Source organism: Puma concolor, chromosome C1, assembly GCF_028749965.1.
Source record: "Puma concolor isolate L17-30 chromosome C1, mPumCon1.1.hap2, whole genome shotgun sequence".
NCBI classification, from domain to species: Eukaryota; Metazoa; Chordata; class Mammalia; order Carnivora; family Felidae; genus Puma; species Puma concolor.
This window is the reverse complement of record NC_141674.1, coordinates 129,929,118-129,945,519: the sequence shown is the minus strand read 5'-3', so window position 1 is coordinate 129,945,519 and position 16,402 is coordinate 129,929,118. Positions and strand designations below refer to the sequence as shown.

The window sequence follows — 16,402 nt, the reverse complement described above, 5'->3', positions numbered from 1 at the left end:
TTGTATTCTTCTGTACTGTATGGTTCTTTTTTTATATTTTCTATTTTTTTGAGGTTCTCATTGAGTTTTTCCACTCCTCCTTAATTCTGTTGATTACCTTTATGACCATTATTTAAACTCATATCAGGTAGATTGCATGTCTCTGTTTTATTTAGCTCCTTTTCTGTGGTTTTTGTGGTTCTTTCATTTGGAACATATTCCTTTGTTTTCTCATTTTGTCTGAATCTGTGTTTGCTTCTACATGTTAGGTAGGTCAACTATGTCTCTTGGTCTTGCAAGAAGTGGCATTATATAGAAAGATCTTGTGGTGCCCTATAGCCCAATCCTGACCCTGGTCCCCAGGACAAGCTGTTCCACTGATGTACCCTGTGTGGGCTGCATGTGCCCTCCTGTTGTGGCTGAGCCACAAGTGCTGGTGGTGTGTTTATGGGAGGGGCCTGTCCCCTTCCTGGCTGACTGAGAATCTCTGCTGCAAATGTTTTATGTGGGCTGGTGGGCAGGGGGCTGGCCCTCAACTAGACTGGCTGCAGTGGTAGGCTGCAACTGCTGTGTGCACCCTGGTTGGTAGGAACTTCCCCCTGCAGAGCTGGCTGAGAGGCCCAGTTGCAGCTACTCTGTGTGTGCTGGTGGGTAGGGTTTGTACACAACACTATTAGTTGAGAGACCTGGCTGCAGCCACCACAGACTTGCTGTCAGGTGGGGCCAGCTCTCAGCCTCACTGTCTGCAATATTTGGTTGCTACTGCCATGTGTGCACTGGTGGGTAGAGCCTGTCCCTGACTTGGTTAGCTGTGAGTCCCGGGTGCAGCTAGTGCAGGAGTCCTGCTGGGTAGGATCAGCCCCCCTCCTCTTTGGAGTGGGGGCAGCTTTAGCGCATCAGTCCCAAGTGAGACTGCCTTCTGGGTGTGGTTGGACACTTTGAGGAGACACTGGTCTGAACTGAGTCTGCCTGCTGGTTGTAGTGGGGCAGGAGTCACTTTGGAAGGGTACCTGCTGGGGTGGGTGGGCTGGGTGGGGCGGCTCTACATGGGAATGATGGGGAGGGCAAGCAGTCCTGCCAAGATAAATGGAGGGTGTCAGAACGGGCCACAAGCATCTGGCTATCCAGGATGATGGAGGATGAGAAAAATAATGCCTACTAGCACTTCTATTTCCAGAGAAAGTTCCTGTAGATCCCTGCCCCTCTGGCACATGTCCTAAAATAATTAGTCAATACATCTTCATGTATAAGCCAAGTGCTTTTCAGACTATTTCTGTGCTGGGTCTCAGGCCAAGTGATAAAGTATACTGGCTCTTTAAGAGCAGAGACCTGGTTTTTCTGGCCCTCCCACAGTTAAATCCCACTGATTTTTTTTTTTTTTAATTAAAAAAAAACTTAATGTTTATTTTTGAGAGAGAGAGACAGAGCATGAGTGGGGGAGGGGCACAGAGAGAGGGAGACACAAAATCCGAAGCAGTTCCAGGCTCTGAGCTGTCAGCACAGAGCCCGACACAGCGCTCAAACTCACGGACGGTAAGATCATGACTTGAGCCAAAGTCAGATGCCTAACCAACTGAGCCACCCAGGGGCCCAAAGTCCCAATGATATTTACAGGCAGAGTTAGGGGTACTCATCTTCCCTGTGCAGGTTCCCATGGCTAGGAATGCCCAGTGTGGGGATTTATCCCCTAGGTCTTTCATGCTAATGATATCCCTCTCAGTTGTGTGTTGTTGTGTGCTGTGGGCTTTGTTCCTGGCCACATATGGCCCTTTTTATAGGTCTTTATTTTTATGATGTTAGCTATAACACTAGCTCTAACATAGACACTTGATGAAGATCTGTTGTGCCCATCTCCAAGTATATTTTTTTAGAATGAGGTGCAATACATGTAGTTATTAATTTGGTGTGTCCAAATGGAAGGAAGTTAGCTCAGGATCCTCCTACACTGCCTCCTTCCTGAGATCTTTTTGTTTCTTGATGTAAGCCTTATTATGATATATGCATTATCACTATTGGTTTGTACAGAGCATGTTTATTTAATCTTTATGTATGTGGGGATTTTCCAGTTTTCTTGTTGTATTTGATTTCTAGTTTCATACTATTGTGGTCAGAAAATATGCTTGAGATGATTTCAGTTCTTGAAGTATACTTATTTTGTATGAGAATGTTCCATGTGTGCTTTGAGAAGAATGTATATTCTGCTGCTTTGGGATAAAATGTCCTGTATATGTCAAGTCCATCTGGTCTAATGTGTTATTTAAGGCTAATATTTCCCTTACTGATTTTGATCTATCCATTGACGAAAGTGGGGAACTAAAGTCTCTTATTATTGTATTGCTTTTCCTCCGTTTACGTATATTAATAATTGCTTTCTATATTTTAGGTGTTGTATGTTGAGTGCATAAATATTTAGCAATTTTATATACCTTTGGGGTTGACCCTTTTATCATTATGTAATGATGTTCTTTGTGTCTGATTATAGTCTTTGTTTTAAAGTCTATTTTGTCTGATGTAAGAATAGCTATTCCAGGTTTTGGTTTCTACTTGCATGAAATCTCTTTCTCCATCCCCTCATTTTCAGTCTGTGTCCTTGGATCTGAAGTGAGTCTCTTATAGGCAGCATATAGATGGGTCAATGACTGCTATTTTAAACACTTTGTAAGGTAAATCACTTATCTATGTTTCATTAAGGTATTTTTCTGAAGTTTTATCTTGTTCTTTCATTTGGAACATATTCCTCTGTTTCTTCATTTTCCTCAACTCTGTGTTGGTTTCTATCCATTCGATAAAACAGCCACCTCTACAGTCTTGAAGGAGTGGCTTTGTACAGATGAACGTTTTCAATTAACCCTGCTAGTCTGTCAAACCTTTGTGATTGTCCAAGCAGCCTACTCATTTCTTAGTGGCTCTCATTAGATGAGGGTCTACCAAGACTTGTTAGTGTCCCAAAGGTGAGGATCTCAGACAGCATTTAGATTCAAATTGATTGGAAGCTGGAACCTCAGGCAGCAGCTTTTAAAGTATGTAAATGTATCTCTTATAGGAAAAGACTAGGAGATGGGCATTTCAGTCTCTTCCTTCTCCGCTGAGCCCTGGGGTAATAGCAAGTTAAGTACTGCTTGTTGTTTGATGCCTTTTCATCAAACCTGTGAACAAAAGGCTCAGTGGACACCAGAATCAGGTGGTCAGGAGGCCTCCCCTGGGTTGAAGCTACAACAACCAGGGCCCCAGATGTATATACAGTCTCCTTTCTAGAAGATACTGGTTACTTTAAGGCAATGGGAGAGCATAAAGATGGTGTCCACCAGCTTCCATGGTCTTTGTATTTTTGTAGGCCCCTCTATGTATGTTAGATACCTGACCCTCAAGTCAAAGATTTTAATATAAGCAAATAGCTTCTTTCATAGAAAGACTTGCCTGTATGCTATGGCTTGGAGGTTAGCCATGGTGGGTCTGTGTGAATCGTTCAAGAGCTAGTTCTCACTATTTTTAGTCTTGTAGGCCTTGTGGATGCAAGCCCCATTGGCTTTCAAAGCTAGATGTTTCAGAGTGTCCATCTCTTAGGTACAGCTCTTTAAAGCTGGAGTGCCTAAAGTGGGGTTCAAACCTTTACTCCTGTGGGAGAAACTTGGGGTTGTAAGTTCCCTTCCAATTGTGGGTCACTGAACCACATGGGGTTTATGGTGAGATTGTGTCTCAGCCTCTCCTGTTTCAATGTTTATATTTTCTCATGTGCCTGATATGTAGGAGTTGTTCAGATATTTTTTGGGTTTATTTCAGAGGGAGATGTTCCATAGAAAGGTCTATATTTGGTGTGTCTGTAGGACATTTTAAACCATAATCTCATTTGACATTTATTTTAATGTCTAACCTGAGATAAAAATGATTTCATTGTCTTTATTTTGTGGGTCAAACAAGAGATAATTTGTAATCTTTATGCTGGACCACACACAGGTAAAGGGCCCAGCCAAGATTTCATTTCTGAAGCAGGGTCTCTTGACTGCTGATGATTTTATTTAAGAGAACTTATTAGAGGCCAACTCTAGGGGTTGTTTCCTTAGTCACACTATTGATATAAACCATCCTATTTTCATTTACTTTTTTAAAACCATAGTGCCATTGACAAAACCAGTTAGTCAGTGTTAAATGGTTAACAGAAGTCAAAAGTATAAATGAAAACACCCTCTTTCCACATCACATTTCTAACATTCCCATTTTCTAAAGTCATTTTACACATCAGCATTTGCCTTATTTCAGTGGTTTGTTCTAATATTAACCGAGCTTTAAATATTCCTTCAGAGCTACTCTGTGTAATTGTAGTTGGCTCTATTTCATATTGTTAAGAATGTGGAATAAGAATCCTTTCCTCTGTCAGTGATTTCGGCTGTCAACCCCTACAACAGTGACACAGGGAAGCTGTCAGTAAAACTGTTTTTGTCAAAGCCAAAGGTATTTCATAAGTGAATAAATTTAGAATAGGCAACATCTCAGTCTCTTGAGCACTTTATTTGTTATAAATACAAGTCAATACCACAAGATGGCACCTTCTTACTCTCAACATCTACAATTACAAACAATTATCTTCATAAAATGGTTTCAGCCTTTTAATGTGTTTAGATATTATTGAAACCTTATAAAAGCAAGACTTGCTACAAACAGGATTGGTGTTCGATGTATATTAAATGAGGTCAGATAATTAAATTCAAAAGAAGAATTTATAAATATTCAGATAAGAAAATTGAAATTACAAAAGCAGAGTTTGTCGTCATTAAACTGAATTACAACTGTGTATGGCATAGTACTATATCTACATGGCTAAGTTTCTGTTAAAATACAGTTTCAGTAATCAAATAATCTGCCTCATTCTCCAATATAACCACCTAACACTCAATACATATTTCATTCAGAAACCACCTAGCTTTCATCTAAACCAGCAATTACACCCACTCCACTCCCCCCCCCCCCCCCCACCTCAACAAATGCAATCCATGAAGTGCCATCATCCCCTGGCTACAAAACAAAGTACAATATTTAAAGGTAAAAACTCAGAGAATTTCTGAAATGGTAAGCCATTCTCTCTGTGTTCATGAAAATAGGCAATCCAATTTGAAAGTCTTTGAACCAATGTAAACTCTAGAAAACTCAGTGTTGAAGTATGGGAAGAATAAAGACTTGCACTAATATAGTGCGTAACAAAGCAGTGTCAGGCTCGTCATTTACAGTAAACGCCTTGATTCGACTTTCCTCCAGATTGTCATCATGCTGCTGAAGATAAAGTTTATGGGAGTCTGTGGGAATTCCATCATGTTTTCTTCTTCCCATTTCCAAACAGGAAGAGAAGGGTTTTTCAGGACCCTTGGGAGAATCAAAAAATTAAACACACACCCACAAACAACTTGAAAGCAAAATGGCAGACTTAATAATCCTTGACTTCATGTCCAAATGAAGTTGAGGCAATATTACTTTCGCAATATTTGCATTCTGCCCAATGTATCACATCATGAGATTCCTCAAAAAACTGAGAAGTCTGAGAGCTACAAAAGAGAAAGCGGTTAAGGCAGTTGATGTCTACATTTGGATTTCTTTTTCAGGTTACATGTCTAAGTCTCCATCGTAGGCTAAGGTCAGAGGCTTCTGTTGGGGAGGTGTGCTTTGATGTGGTTTTGGCTTCTTGCTGCAAAGGGAAAAGAATTCCTCAGATAAAAATGGTTCACAGAGTTCTGTTTGATCTGCTAAAAACTATTGTGAGGTATAGAAATTCAAGCAGCTAAATGACAAAAGATTGAGTGCTCTGAACCTGTGGCTTTGTTTTTTGAATACTTTACCCCTATTTTAAGGAGAAGTTGTCATTTTTTCTAAATCTTAAAAATGGTTTCATGGAACCAGTGAACGTGGTAGAGGGCTACTTTTCTTGTTCTTGTTTATACTCAGTAATGCCAACATCTGCTGTTCACTAATTCCTAAGCTACTGTGACCCGCATGCACATCAGAGATGTTTAACATGAGCAGCTGGAGCAGCCAGGTTTCTGTGCCTTACCCTGGTCTCATTCTTAACTAAACACACTGCTGCTCTTGCCTGAAGCCTGACATTTAGATGCCATGTAACCACAGTCTGTCAGGACACTTTCTCAGATTCTGCAGAGCCGCTCACACCTGGTCTCTGTTTTACCACAGGTTGACAACTTTGCCAGGTCAGGGAGGGTTGCTCTTCCTTCTCAGAGAAGCTGAGGTTGACTAACCTTGGTAAATCACACAGTGATGGCCCAGATCTGGGGCAAAACAACCTGCATTACACTCTGAGTCTTAGTATGGGTGAAACTCAACTTACGTTGATGAATGTTAATAGTTTGAATTTGGCCACATGGTGCCCCACCTCTACCATAAGGCCTGTCTTCCTTTCTCAGTACTTTTGCCTTCAGTGCCCAGGTCTTGGGGGTTGTCCTTACCAGCAGGGAGGCAATTCTTTCCTTGTCTCCAAGTTTATTTTAATAGCATCTATTATTTTTATTAGTTTATTTTTGAGAGAGAGAGAGCAGAAGCAGGGGAGAGGCAGAGAGAGAGAGGGAGATACAGAATCCGAAGCAGGCTCCAGACTCTGAGCTGTCAGCACAGAGCCTGATGCAGGGCTCGAACTCATGAGCTGCAAGATCATGACCTGAGCCGGTCAGATTTTAACGGACTGAGGTGCCCCAAATAGCATCTATTATTAATTGGAAATATACTAACTGCCAAGCCCTGTGCTGAACATTTTACATCTCGATAAATCCCAGAACAACCCTAAGAGAGGGGAAGCATTAATTTTTTTTTTTCATTACAGAGAAGGACTAGAAAGGTCACTTACCTTCCCTCAAGTCACCAAGTGGCCGAGCCTGAAAACTAAGCACATCTAACACATAGGCCCAGGCCATCAACCTCTTCAGTGCACTTCCTCTGTATCCATGTCATTAACTTGGCACTTGGTAGAAACATTTTGGTGTGTACATGGGAATTTTCATACTTTGAACTTAAATTAGAAACACATTTTAATGTGTACAGTTCGGTGGCACAATGTTGTGTAACCATCATCTTACCTAGTTCCAGAACATTTTCATCACCCAAAGAGAAACTCTATACTCACAGAAGTAGTCTTCCTATTTCTCCCACACTCCAGCCCCTGGCAACCACTTAAACTTCTGCACCTTAGGGGTTTGCCTATTTTGAATACTTCATCCAGGTGGAGTCATTCTATATGTGGCTTTTGTGTCTGACTTAAAATGGAGAATTCTGTATTACGTGAATTTTACTGCACACACACATACACATGTGCGCGTGCTTGACAGAATTAAAATGGTTTTAGGGAGAATCACCTAGTTTAAATGCTCAAATTCTAAAATTATTTTTTTGCTTCGATAATGAAGCAAAAACAAGAAATGAAAAAAATTTTTAAATCACTAGAAGGGGGCACGTTGGTGGCTCAGGGACTTAAGCATCCAGCTTCAGCTCAAGTCATGATTTCACATCTCATTAAGTTCTAGCCCCGCATCGGCCTCTGTGCTGACAGCTCAGAGCCTGGAGCCTGCTTCAGATTCTGTGTCTCCCTCTCTGCCCCTAAAAAATATATGTTAAAAAACTTAAAAAAAAATCATTAGAAGGAAAACCACAGATGGCATCTGTGTTCCTGCCTGGCAGCTGGGGTGCAGTGGGTGCTCAGTGGGTTATGAGGTGAGGCTGGGCATGGGCTACACAGAGATACCTTCCAACTAGGGAAACTGAGGAGAGGAAGGAACCTGCTCTAGCATCCTCTGTCATGGGAGGCCTCCAGTTTCCTGCTTCTCAAAAGCGTATTCATTTTGTCATTAGAATAATATTCAATGTAACTTTAATATAGACGTATATTCCAGTGGCTCTGGTTCTATTGTTTGGCCCAGACTCTTGCATAGAGAATGGACCCAGCTTGAAATGAGGTCCAGAGCATGCTAATCTGTAGCATTTAAAAGTGCTAAGAAATCCCACAAATGGCAGTTGAGGACAACTTGGAAGGAACAGCTTGTGCATCCACTGTGGTGGTGGTTTGGTTATAGTGGAGGTTGTCCAATACAAGATAATTCATCTGAAATGACAGTTGGGGTCTTGCTCATCCTCTATCTCTTGCCTTTTGAGGGGGAAGGGAAGAAGAGGGAAGATATGGAGGTGCTTCCAAATAGTTTTTGGTTATCCATTCTTAATTTGCATTTGTGAAGGGTGATGGGCAAAAAAGCAAAAGCTGAGTCCTGGGGAGTGGGGAAGAGGGATAGAGATGGCTGGATCTTTATGTCAACATTGCCAGGGAGACACCGAAGCGTGGTCAGCTGTTTTTTGGGCCCATATTGTGCTCAAAATAGGAGCTGAGTTTCCACATAAGGAATTATGAACATTGTACCAACCACTGGGAAAAAAGAGGGGTTTTCTAATACATAGTCCTTAAATCCTTGTGGGCCATGGGGTGTGCTGGGGATCATTTGGATGAAGGCAACGTTTTATTATGATTGTGTAACCTCTCAATTGATACTAATATCGTAACTATGAATGTGTGCGACCTGAGAAATTTTAGAATTTAAATGTTGTTAAATGTTTGTAAATCGAGTAAGGTGATACTGTGCTGGGTAGCTGTGGCTTTCAAAACCTTCCTGGTGAGTTAAACCCTGAGGGGAGGGGATATGTAGCAGGGTTGTCCTCAGCAAAGCCACCAACTTGGGGACTTGTCTTTAGAGGCCCTGCTCCTTTTCCTTCTTCCCTTAATTCTTTTTCTAAAAATATATTTTCTCCTCCACTCTGGTCTCAGGAAAGGTGTGACCACCTCACTCACACTAAATCAGGACCTGCCGTTGCTTGGCAAATAGGCCACCGCCACGCATCCCATACCCAGGATGGATCTCTAATCCATCACACTGTTCTTCCCTGTCGGACTGAGGTGGAGCCTCGTAACTCTTCCTAATAGAGCACTGGTGACAGCCACCGTCACTTTCGGCACAGAGATAAAACTATTATGCGACTCTGGCTGTAAGAGATCTTTGAAAGACACACATTTATTTTTTTTTCCTTTTTTTATTAAAAATTTTTTTTTAATATTTATTTTTGAGAGAGAGAGAGGAAGCAAGGGAGGGGCAGAGAGGGAGACATAGAATCTGAGGCAGGCTCTGAGCTGTCAGCACAGCGCCAAACATAGGGCTTGAACTCACGAACTGGGAGATCATGACCTGAGCCAAAGTCAGACACACTTAACCCACTGCCCCAAATGACACACATTTAAAGTGACCTCTTTCATGATCATTTGAATTTTAGCAAGGGCTAAAACCAGTAAACCAGGAAAACAAACTGATTACAGACTTAAAGGCAAATTGCTGGTACTCAACAGTACCAATGAATTCCAGCCCCAGGGCAGTAGAGCTTAAATAGCTTGATGAAAGCCGGAACTGTCTTTGGTTTAGGCAGCCATTCCTAAGGGCAGGGCCTCTGGAATTGGGGGCACTACTCTCAAACTTGGGCAGAATGGGGGCCCATTTACTGAATGGCACTGGGCAGGGCAGGATGGATATGCGGTAGTTATCTGCAGCAATTTTCTGGTACTATGTCTACATTAACTACAAGCTCACCCAGAGCTCATCTTGACTCAATTGCCTCATGGATCTTTACTGCCAGGGGAGCACGGCATCAGTAATATTTCAAAAACTTCGAACACTAATGGCAGATGTACAAAGGGTTGTATCTGAACGAAGCGGTCCTTAAGAAGACTATTTTTCTATATTTTCTCAAAAGCGCTTCTAAGTTTTATTATAAATTGCTTTCATCTAAAGTATACACCTAAGGCCTGGCATATTATAGCAGTTTTCTTGTCCTAAGCCTTTTATTTTGGGGAGAAAATATAAAATCACCAAAACTGTCATCCTCTAACTCCTGTGCAACCTATTTAATAGAAGTAAATGCCGTGAAAGTATCTATTTGGACTCTTTAGGCAGCTCATATGTAACAGTAAATGGTATGGGTTTTGATATCAAGAGGTCTGTTCCCAAGTCTATAGCTTACTTGGGAAACAAAGAACATCTAAAAAATATGAAAGCTGGAGACACTACATTGAATCTAAAGACTTTGTAGGATTAGTGAAGAGAAAGAAATTGCAGACCAGAGACCAGTGGAAAGAACGTAAGCTCTGGGCCTAGGGATACCTAGAAGTGATTTTCTCAGCTTGATGACCTCAGAAAAACTTGCTCTGTCTTTAAAATGGGTATGATAATAGCAATAACACATTAGATTGTCTTTTCCAGTCCTCACAATAATCTATGTAAAACACCTAGGTTTGGTTGTGTGTGTGTGTTTACTTACCACTCATTTAATCATCCACTTATTCTACTTTGGATGGTAGAGGAGTAAGAGATTTATAGAAGTAACTACGATCACAGCATAGAGTAAAGGCCAGAGAAGAGGAAGCATGGACATGTTATTCCAGACTGGGAAAATGTTGGCATTTGAGGTTTACTGGGAAGAACTAATAGCATGTCAATAGCTAATGGTGAAAATGCATTCTAGATAAACGGGACTTAAGGAGGAAACCTTGGAAGCAGCCGACTCCTTGCAAAACTAGAAGGTACCACCGTAAGCATCCGAATATAAGGTTACTTCTCCCAAAAACATTATCCTTCAGAAAGAAGTTGTAGGCTTATATTCAACCCTTATGTAAGTTTTCCATATAATGAAGAGCTTACCTTTATAATAATAAAAAAAAAATGGCGTCAAAATTGAACATGCACAGTGAAAATGAAAAGGCAAATTTCCCTAATACATTTGAAAGGGTACATGGGGGTCTTAGGAGAAAACTTCTGAAACAGCAACATGGATAACAAATGCGGTATCTCAAACAACTTGGATAGAAATGAAAATGGTAAACTTGAGAAACTGAAACTGACTGTGGGAAGAGAGATAACAGTAATTACAAAGTGATCTGAAAGATGGATACAAACTTTCCTATGAAATATGAAAGTAGAGAAAATGAGTATATTATAATGAATATATAATATAGGATTATGGGTAAGAATGCAGAACTAAGCATATTGGTTAAATATTACAGTAGATAATTTACCATTTTATCAAAATAAAGAGTTTATTAAGGAGGTAATTTTTTTAAAAAATTTCTTCGGTGAGAAAAATACACACACGGGACTGTCCAAGGCATAGGGAAATAGATGTACTTGGAATGATTGTTCAGGCTGAAATTATGGAAGGCTAGCTAGGCAGCCAGAACATGACTTTCCTTTTGTTGGCAATGGAAAGTCACTGCTGGTGTCTAAGTAGGAGAGAGGCTGATCATTTGGCTAAATTTTAGAAAGACTAATTTTGCTGTAGATAGCAGAAAGGAGTATTTGCATTAAGTCCAAGTATGTAGCTATTGTGCTATACCTAGTGGGGGGTGATTAAGGCCAAGCATTGAAGATGAAACAAATAGATGTACAAAATACTGTACATAAATATTTATGTAATTTGGTCACTAAAATGTAAGGGGGATTATATTGATCTTTAAACAATTCTCTAGAAAACTGTTTCCAGAATTCAGTGATGTACCTAATTAATCCCCAGAGCTTAGGGTCATTCAGAAAGCCTCAATAAATATTTATTCCTGAAGGAATGGAGACATGCAAAAAGGCAAATTTAATGACTTACTGTTGATTTTCAATCTCTTAGATATTCCAGGAAAGCGGGAACGATAGGATTTGGAATTAACAACTAGAACACATCCCAGCTTTTACAGAACAGATTTTCTGATTCTCTTACACTGTGTTGGGTCATTACTTTCAGAGGAGCTTCTCATCTGTCAAACCTTCATGTCCTTTGTTACAATATAAGACCTATTCCTCCCTTTCTAATCTCTTCTAGTGATGAATGCATCCTATCACTCTGAACCTCATATAAGGCTTTCAACTTCACACTTGTTCATTAAGACACCATCTAGGAATACATACAAAATTTATCAATTGAGACATAAAAATTGGTCAAATCATTTGATTATAGGTTGAAGGACTAACCGAAGGTGTTACTCTTTACTACATCACTATGGACACATTAGTTGGATAGAAATCCAATTTCTAGAGATTTAATTTGTAGCACTATAGGTGGCAGAAAGAATTAAAGTCATCTTATTTTCTTCACTAACTTTCACTGATCCAGAGCAAAGATTTAAAAACCTGTGTAACCTTGGAAACAGAATTTGAGACTAAATATACAATGGTTGGATTTGAATTGAGATTAAAACTTGGGTAAAAATTCTCAAGGAAATAGTTTAATAGATGATGAATATAAATATCTCAATTTGGAGAAAAAAGCAAGGTAACATTTGATCTCATGAAAATAAAAAGATCCTTTGGAAATTTTGCTTTGGAAGCTAATAAAATATTGTCAACACACTTGAAAACATTCAAATGTATTTACATCTGTCTGGTCTCAAGAACAACTCATCAAATTTTCAGGAACAAGTCACTTAGAAAATGGGGTTCCTGAAATTGGCTGTCAAATTTTCTCTACTATCTTGTCAATGTGGATAAAACCTGGCCTCTACTTAAAATGTACTAAAGGGGCACCTGGGTGGCTCAGTTGGTTAAGTGTCCGACTTGGGCTCAGGTCATGATTTCGCAGTTCATGAGTTCTAGCCCCGTGTTGGGCTTTTTGCTGACAGCTCAGAGCCTGGAGCCTGTTTTGGATTCTGTGTTTCCCTCTGTCTCTGCCCCTCCCCCACTCACACTCTGTGTCTTTCTCTCAAAAATAAAGATTAAAAATAAATAAAAAACAAAAGTAAAATGTACTAAACAGGCTGATTGAACCCACTGGTCAAAATAGGTCATATTAGAACTATCGGGAGTAATGACTCTTAGCCTTGGCTGCAGTTTAGAATTACCTGGAGTGCTTTTAAACATCCAGATGACCTGGCCACGTGCAAGATTAATTAAGTCAGAATCTCTGAGGCTGCAACCAAGTATCAATTCCCAGGAGGTGCCAAGAGATGCCAACGTACAGTCAACACTGAAAGATAGTCTAAATCAGGGGTGCCTGGGTGGCTCAGTCGGTTGGGTGTCTGACTTCAGCTCAGATCATGATCTTGCAGTCTGTGAGTTCGAGCCCCATGTTGGGTTCTGTGCTGACAGCTCAGAGCCTGGAGCCTGCTTCAGATTTTGTGTCTCCCTCTCTCTGCCTCTCAAAAATTAAAAATTTTTAATGTTTATTTAATCAAAAAAAGTCTAAATCAAAATACTAAAATGGAAATTTCCTTATAATGATTTACATCTTCTGATATTATTTGAAAACCAAATAAAAAAGTTATAGTCTACTGTTGATAATTATTTGTGAGTTCAGGAGTCCAATTACAATAGCCAATGGCCTTTTAGCATAATATGTCACCTATAAGAATATGGAATATAAACGTTTTGCTAGTTAGTACTTACCAAAGAAGGTAGGAAGTAAATACTAGGAAAATCATGATAAGAAAACCACCACCTGAAATGCCATAAACCCAGATTTTTACTCGGCCATCTGTTTAAAATAGAGATTAAATAAGGTTAGCATGCAAAAGAATTCAGACTATTTTAATTTTGTATGTTTATATAGTCTTATACATGTAACACAAAAGTATCACAATACATTTTGACAACATAAACAGAACCAAAAAAATTACGAGGCAATCCTACGTGCAAAGAAAATTACTCTCACCACTTTTGGGGACTTTGCTTCTTGAATGATGTTGAATGAACAAAAACTATATGCCCAAATAAGCTAATGATAATTTGGTGAATTTATGTCAAATTATAACCATACATGTGAATATTTGCTTATTATTTTGATGCCATATCTGCTACAGTTAAGAAAAATAGAACCCAATAGTCTGATCTATTTTGTGATTTTTAATATGTATAACTTGAGTGTATATATGTTTTTCTATTTTCTGCTTATGTGAGCATGATTAACTGGTCTGAGAGAGATGCCTGAGCATCCCCAAGGAACTGCATTCCTTTCTGAAAGATAGATGCACACAGAAGATTCATTATACTACGTGAATGTAATTAACTGCGGGTCCAAAAAACTTATTGGCATCTTACTCGAAAGGCTTCTATGGGATGAACAACTATCAAAATCTATTGTAAACAACAACTGTTTGGAATAAAATCACAATTACGTTCAATTATATTATCACTACCCATTACAGTTTTTGCTTATAAGACACTTTAAAGCCTCAGTCAGGTTTTTAGAATGAGGTTTCAATGTAGTAATGATATTTTTCTATGGTCATAAAACTTTTAACAAAGCTTTGATTCAGATCTCTTTGAAACACTAATGATGCAATCCCCTATTCTGTGTTTTTTACATTGGAAGAAAGAAAAAAAAAAAAGTCTTCCCTGAGTGATAAAGTACCTTTCATCTTTTTACTCCTAAACCTCCTAGAACTGAAGTACTGGGAGGGTCCAGTACTTTTAAATCCCCAGTGTAGAAGGATGTGGTCCATGTTACTTAAAAAAAGAATATAACTTTTTATAATAATATAATGGATAGGATCAAACTTCAAACTATTGAAAAAAGATATGTAGTGGAAAAGTAAGTCTCCCTGATGCTCTCTCTCAATTCCCAACCCAGCAGCGACCACTGTTATCTGTTTCCTTGTGAATCATTTTAGTTTCCTTTGTATATGCAAATATAGCAGCAGAGCATGCATGCAGTTTTCCATGCTAGATCTTAAAAGCAGGTCTCATTCTCTTTAATAGATGTATACGTGTATTATATTTTGTTTTTCCATATTCTGCTTATCAACATTTAGGTTATTTCCATTCTTTTTTTTGTTGTTGTTAATGTTTATTATTTTTGAGAGAGAGGGAGACAGAATCCGAAACAGGCTCCAGGCTCTGAGCTGTGAGCACAGAGCCTGATGCAGGGCTAGAACCCACAAACCATGAGACCATGGCCTGAGCCAAAGTCGGCCGCTTAACCAACTGGGCCACCCAGGCACCCCTCCACTCATCTTTTTATACAACAAGCATTCATAACAAATATTATTTAGTAAACATATATATAGTTGTATGATGGGTTCCTAGCAAAGAACTCTTAGGTCAAACTGTATGATACATATTGCCTAAACGACTTTCTTGAGGTTGCTCCAACTTACACTATCAAGAGAAAAACAGAGACACACAGATGGATGTTGACATACATGCTATTACTGATATTTTAATTAGCTCCCAAAGGCTAAGGACCCCACGTGTGGATTTGAGCATTCATTTCTCTAGAACCTCACCCTAATTCTCTTCCTGAAGTAGGGTGTTCAGGCAATGGGTGAGCCTGGCTACATTTTATATCCTGCTTCCTTCAAATTTAAAGCTGCTAATTCAGTCACAAAATGAATGACATGTTTTTAAAACCTATAGCATGCCCAGACATACAGGGAGATCAAAAATGAATAAGATACTGTGGTCATCCTGAATAGTGGGTTGAAGAGTGTACATCTGATTTCTCCTACTAGATCTAGTTTCTGTTTTTTTCTTCACTTAAGCACGTCATTGAGGCACTTTTGATATGCAGGTACCTAGGTTCTGTGGGGGAAATTCCCAGGGTATATTTTGCTTGAGCTTTGCCTGCCTCTTTCTTCTCCATGCCCTGTTAGGCCACTTGGCTTAGTCATTAGTAGCATTTTGTTTCCTAGGAAAGGTATGTATGAGAAGCACCAAGAATCATGCTTTTGTTTTCTGCATACTTCATAAGTGGGGAGCTAAAACAAATGCTATCTATGAAAGGCCTTACTGACCTGCCTTTCAAATATTACTATCACTTACTGGTGGTATGACCTTGGTCAAATTCATTTTCATTGTTTCAGACTCCGAATCTCAAAAACGGGGGATGATAGCATCTCATTAGGTTTTTGCAATTTCATGAGATCGTTCACTCCGTATAACCAGCACAGAATGATAGGGTACACAGAAAGCGTCGAATAAATGTTCGTTCCTATCCTGAATCACCACCAATTCCTAAGCCCTGCAGGTCCAGCATGGTGGTAGAACAACAATCCTGTAAGGCAGGTGCTTATGGACCTGTATACTCACTTATAAAATCAATTAAAAGACACTACACTGAATCACAAAACGGGTACATTCTGAGCCATGATGCCAAGGTATGTCTGTCTGTGAAATTAAGGCTCTTTACTACTCCACTAGTGTTACTTAAACTAGATAGGGTCCCTAGACATTTCCTAAGGTAGCTACACATTCTTGATCTATGGCAACTTTTGCTTTTAATTTGAATTATATACAGAAAACTCCAGTTAAAAGGCATTCTCTCTTGCAGAGATAACTTACAATTGAAAGATAATTTTAAATGTTAATATTTTGAGAACTTAATTCAGTATCTTTTACACTGGGGTTGAAACAGATTTATCTTAAACCAT

At 39.4% G+C, this 16,402-nt stretch overlaps 1 protein-coding gene across 5 annotated transcripts in view; it reads right to left on the bottom strand.

The window, feature by feature from the left end:
- Positions 1-4,466: 4,466 nt before the first annotated feature.
- THSD7B (thrombospondin type 1 domain containing 7B) overlaps positions 4,467-16,402 on the bottom strand; it is a 1,494,436-nt gene continuing 1,482,500 nt past the window's right edge. For all 5 annotated transcript variants that reach the window (XM_086718478.1, XM_086718480.1, XM_086718479.1 and 2 more), the window contains 2 exons: positions 13,422-13,509; positions 4,467-5,653 (listed from right to left, as the gene is read on the bottom strand). In XM_086718478.1, the coding sequence (XP_086574604.1) occupies positions 5,572-5,653; positions 13,422-13,509 (170 nt within the window). In that variant the 3' untranslated portion in view covers positions 4,467-5,571. The remainder of the gene's footprint in view (positions 5,654-13,421; positions 13,510-16,402) is intronic.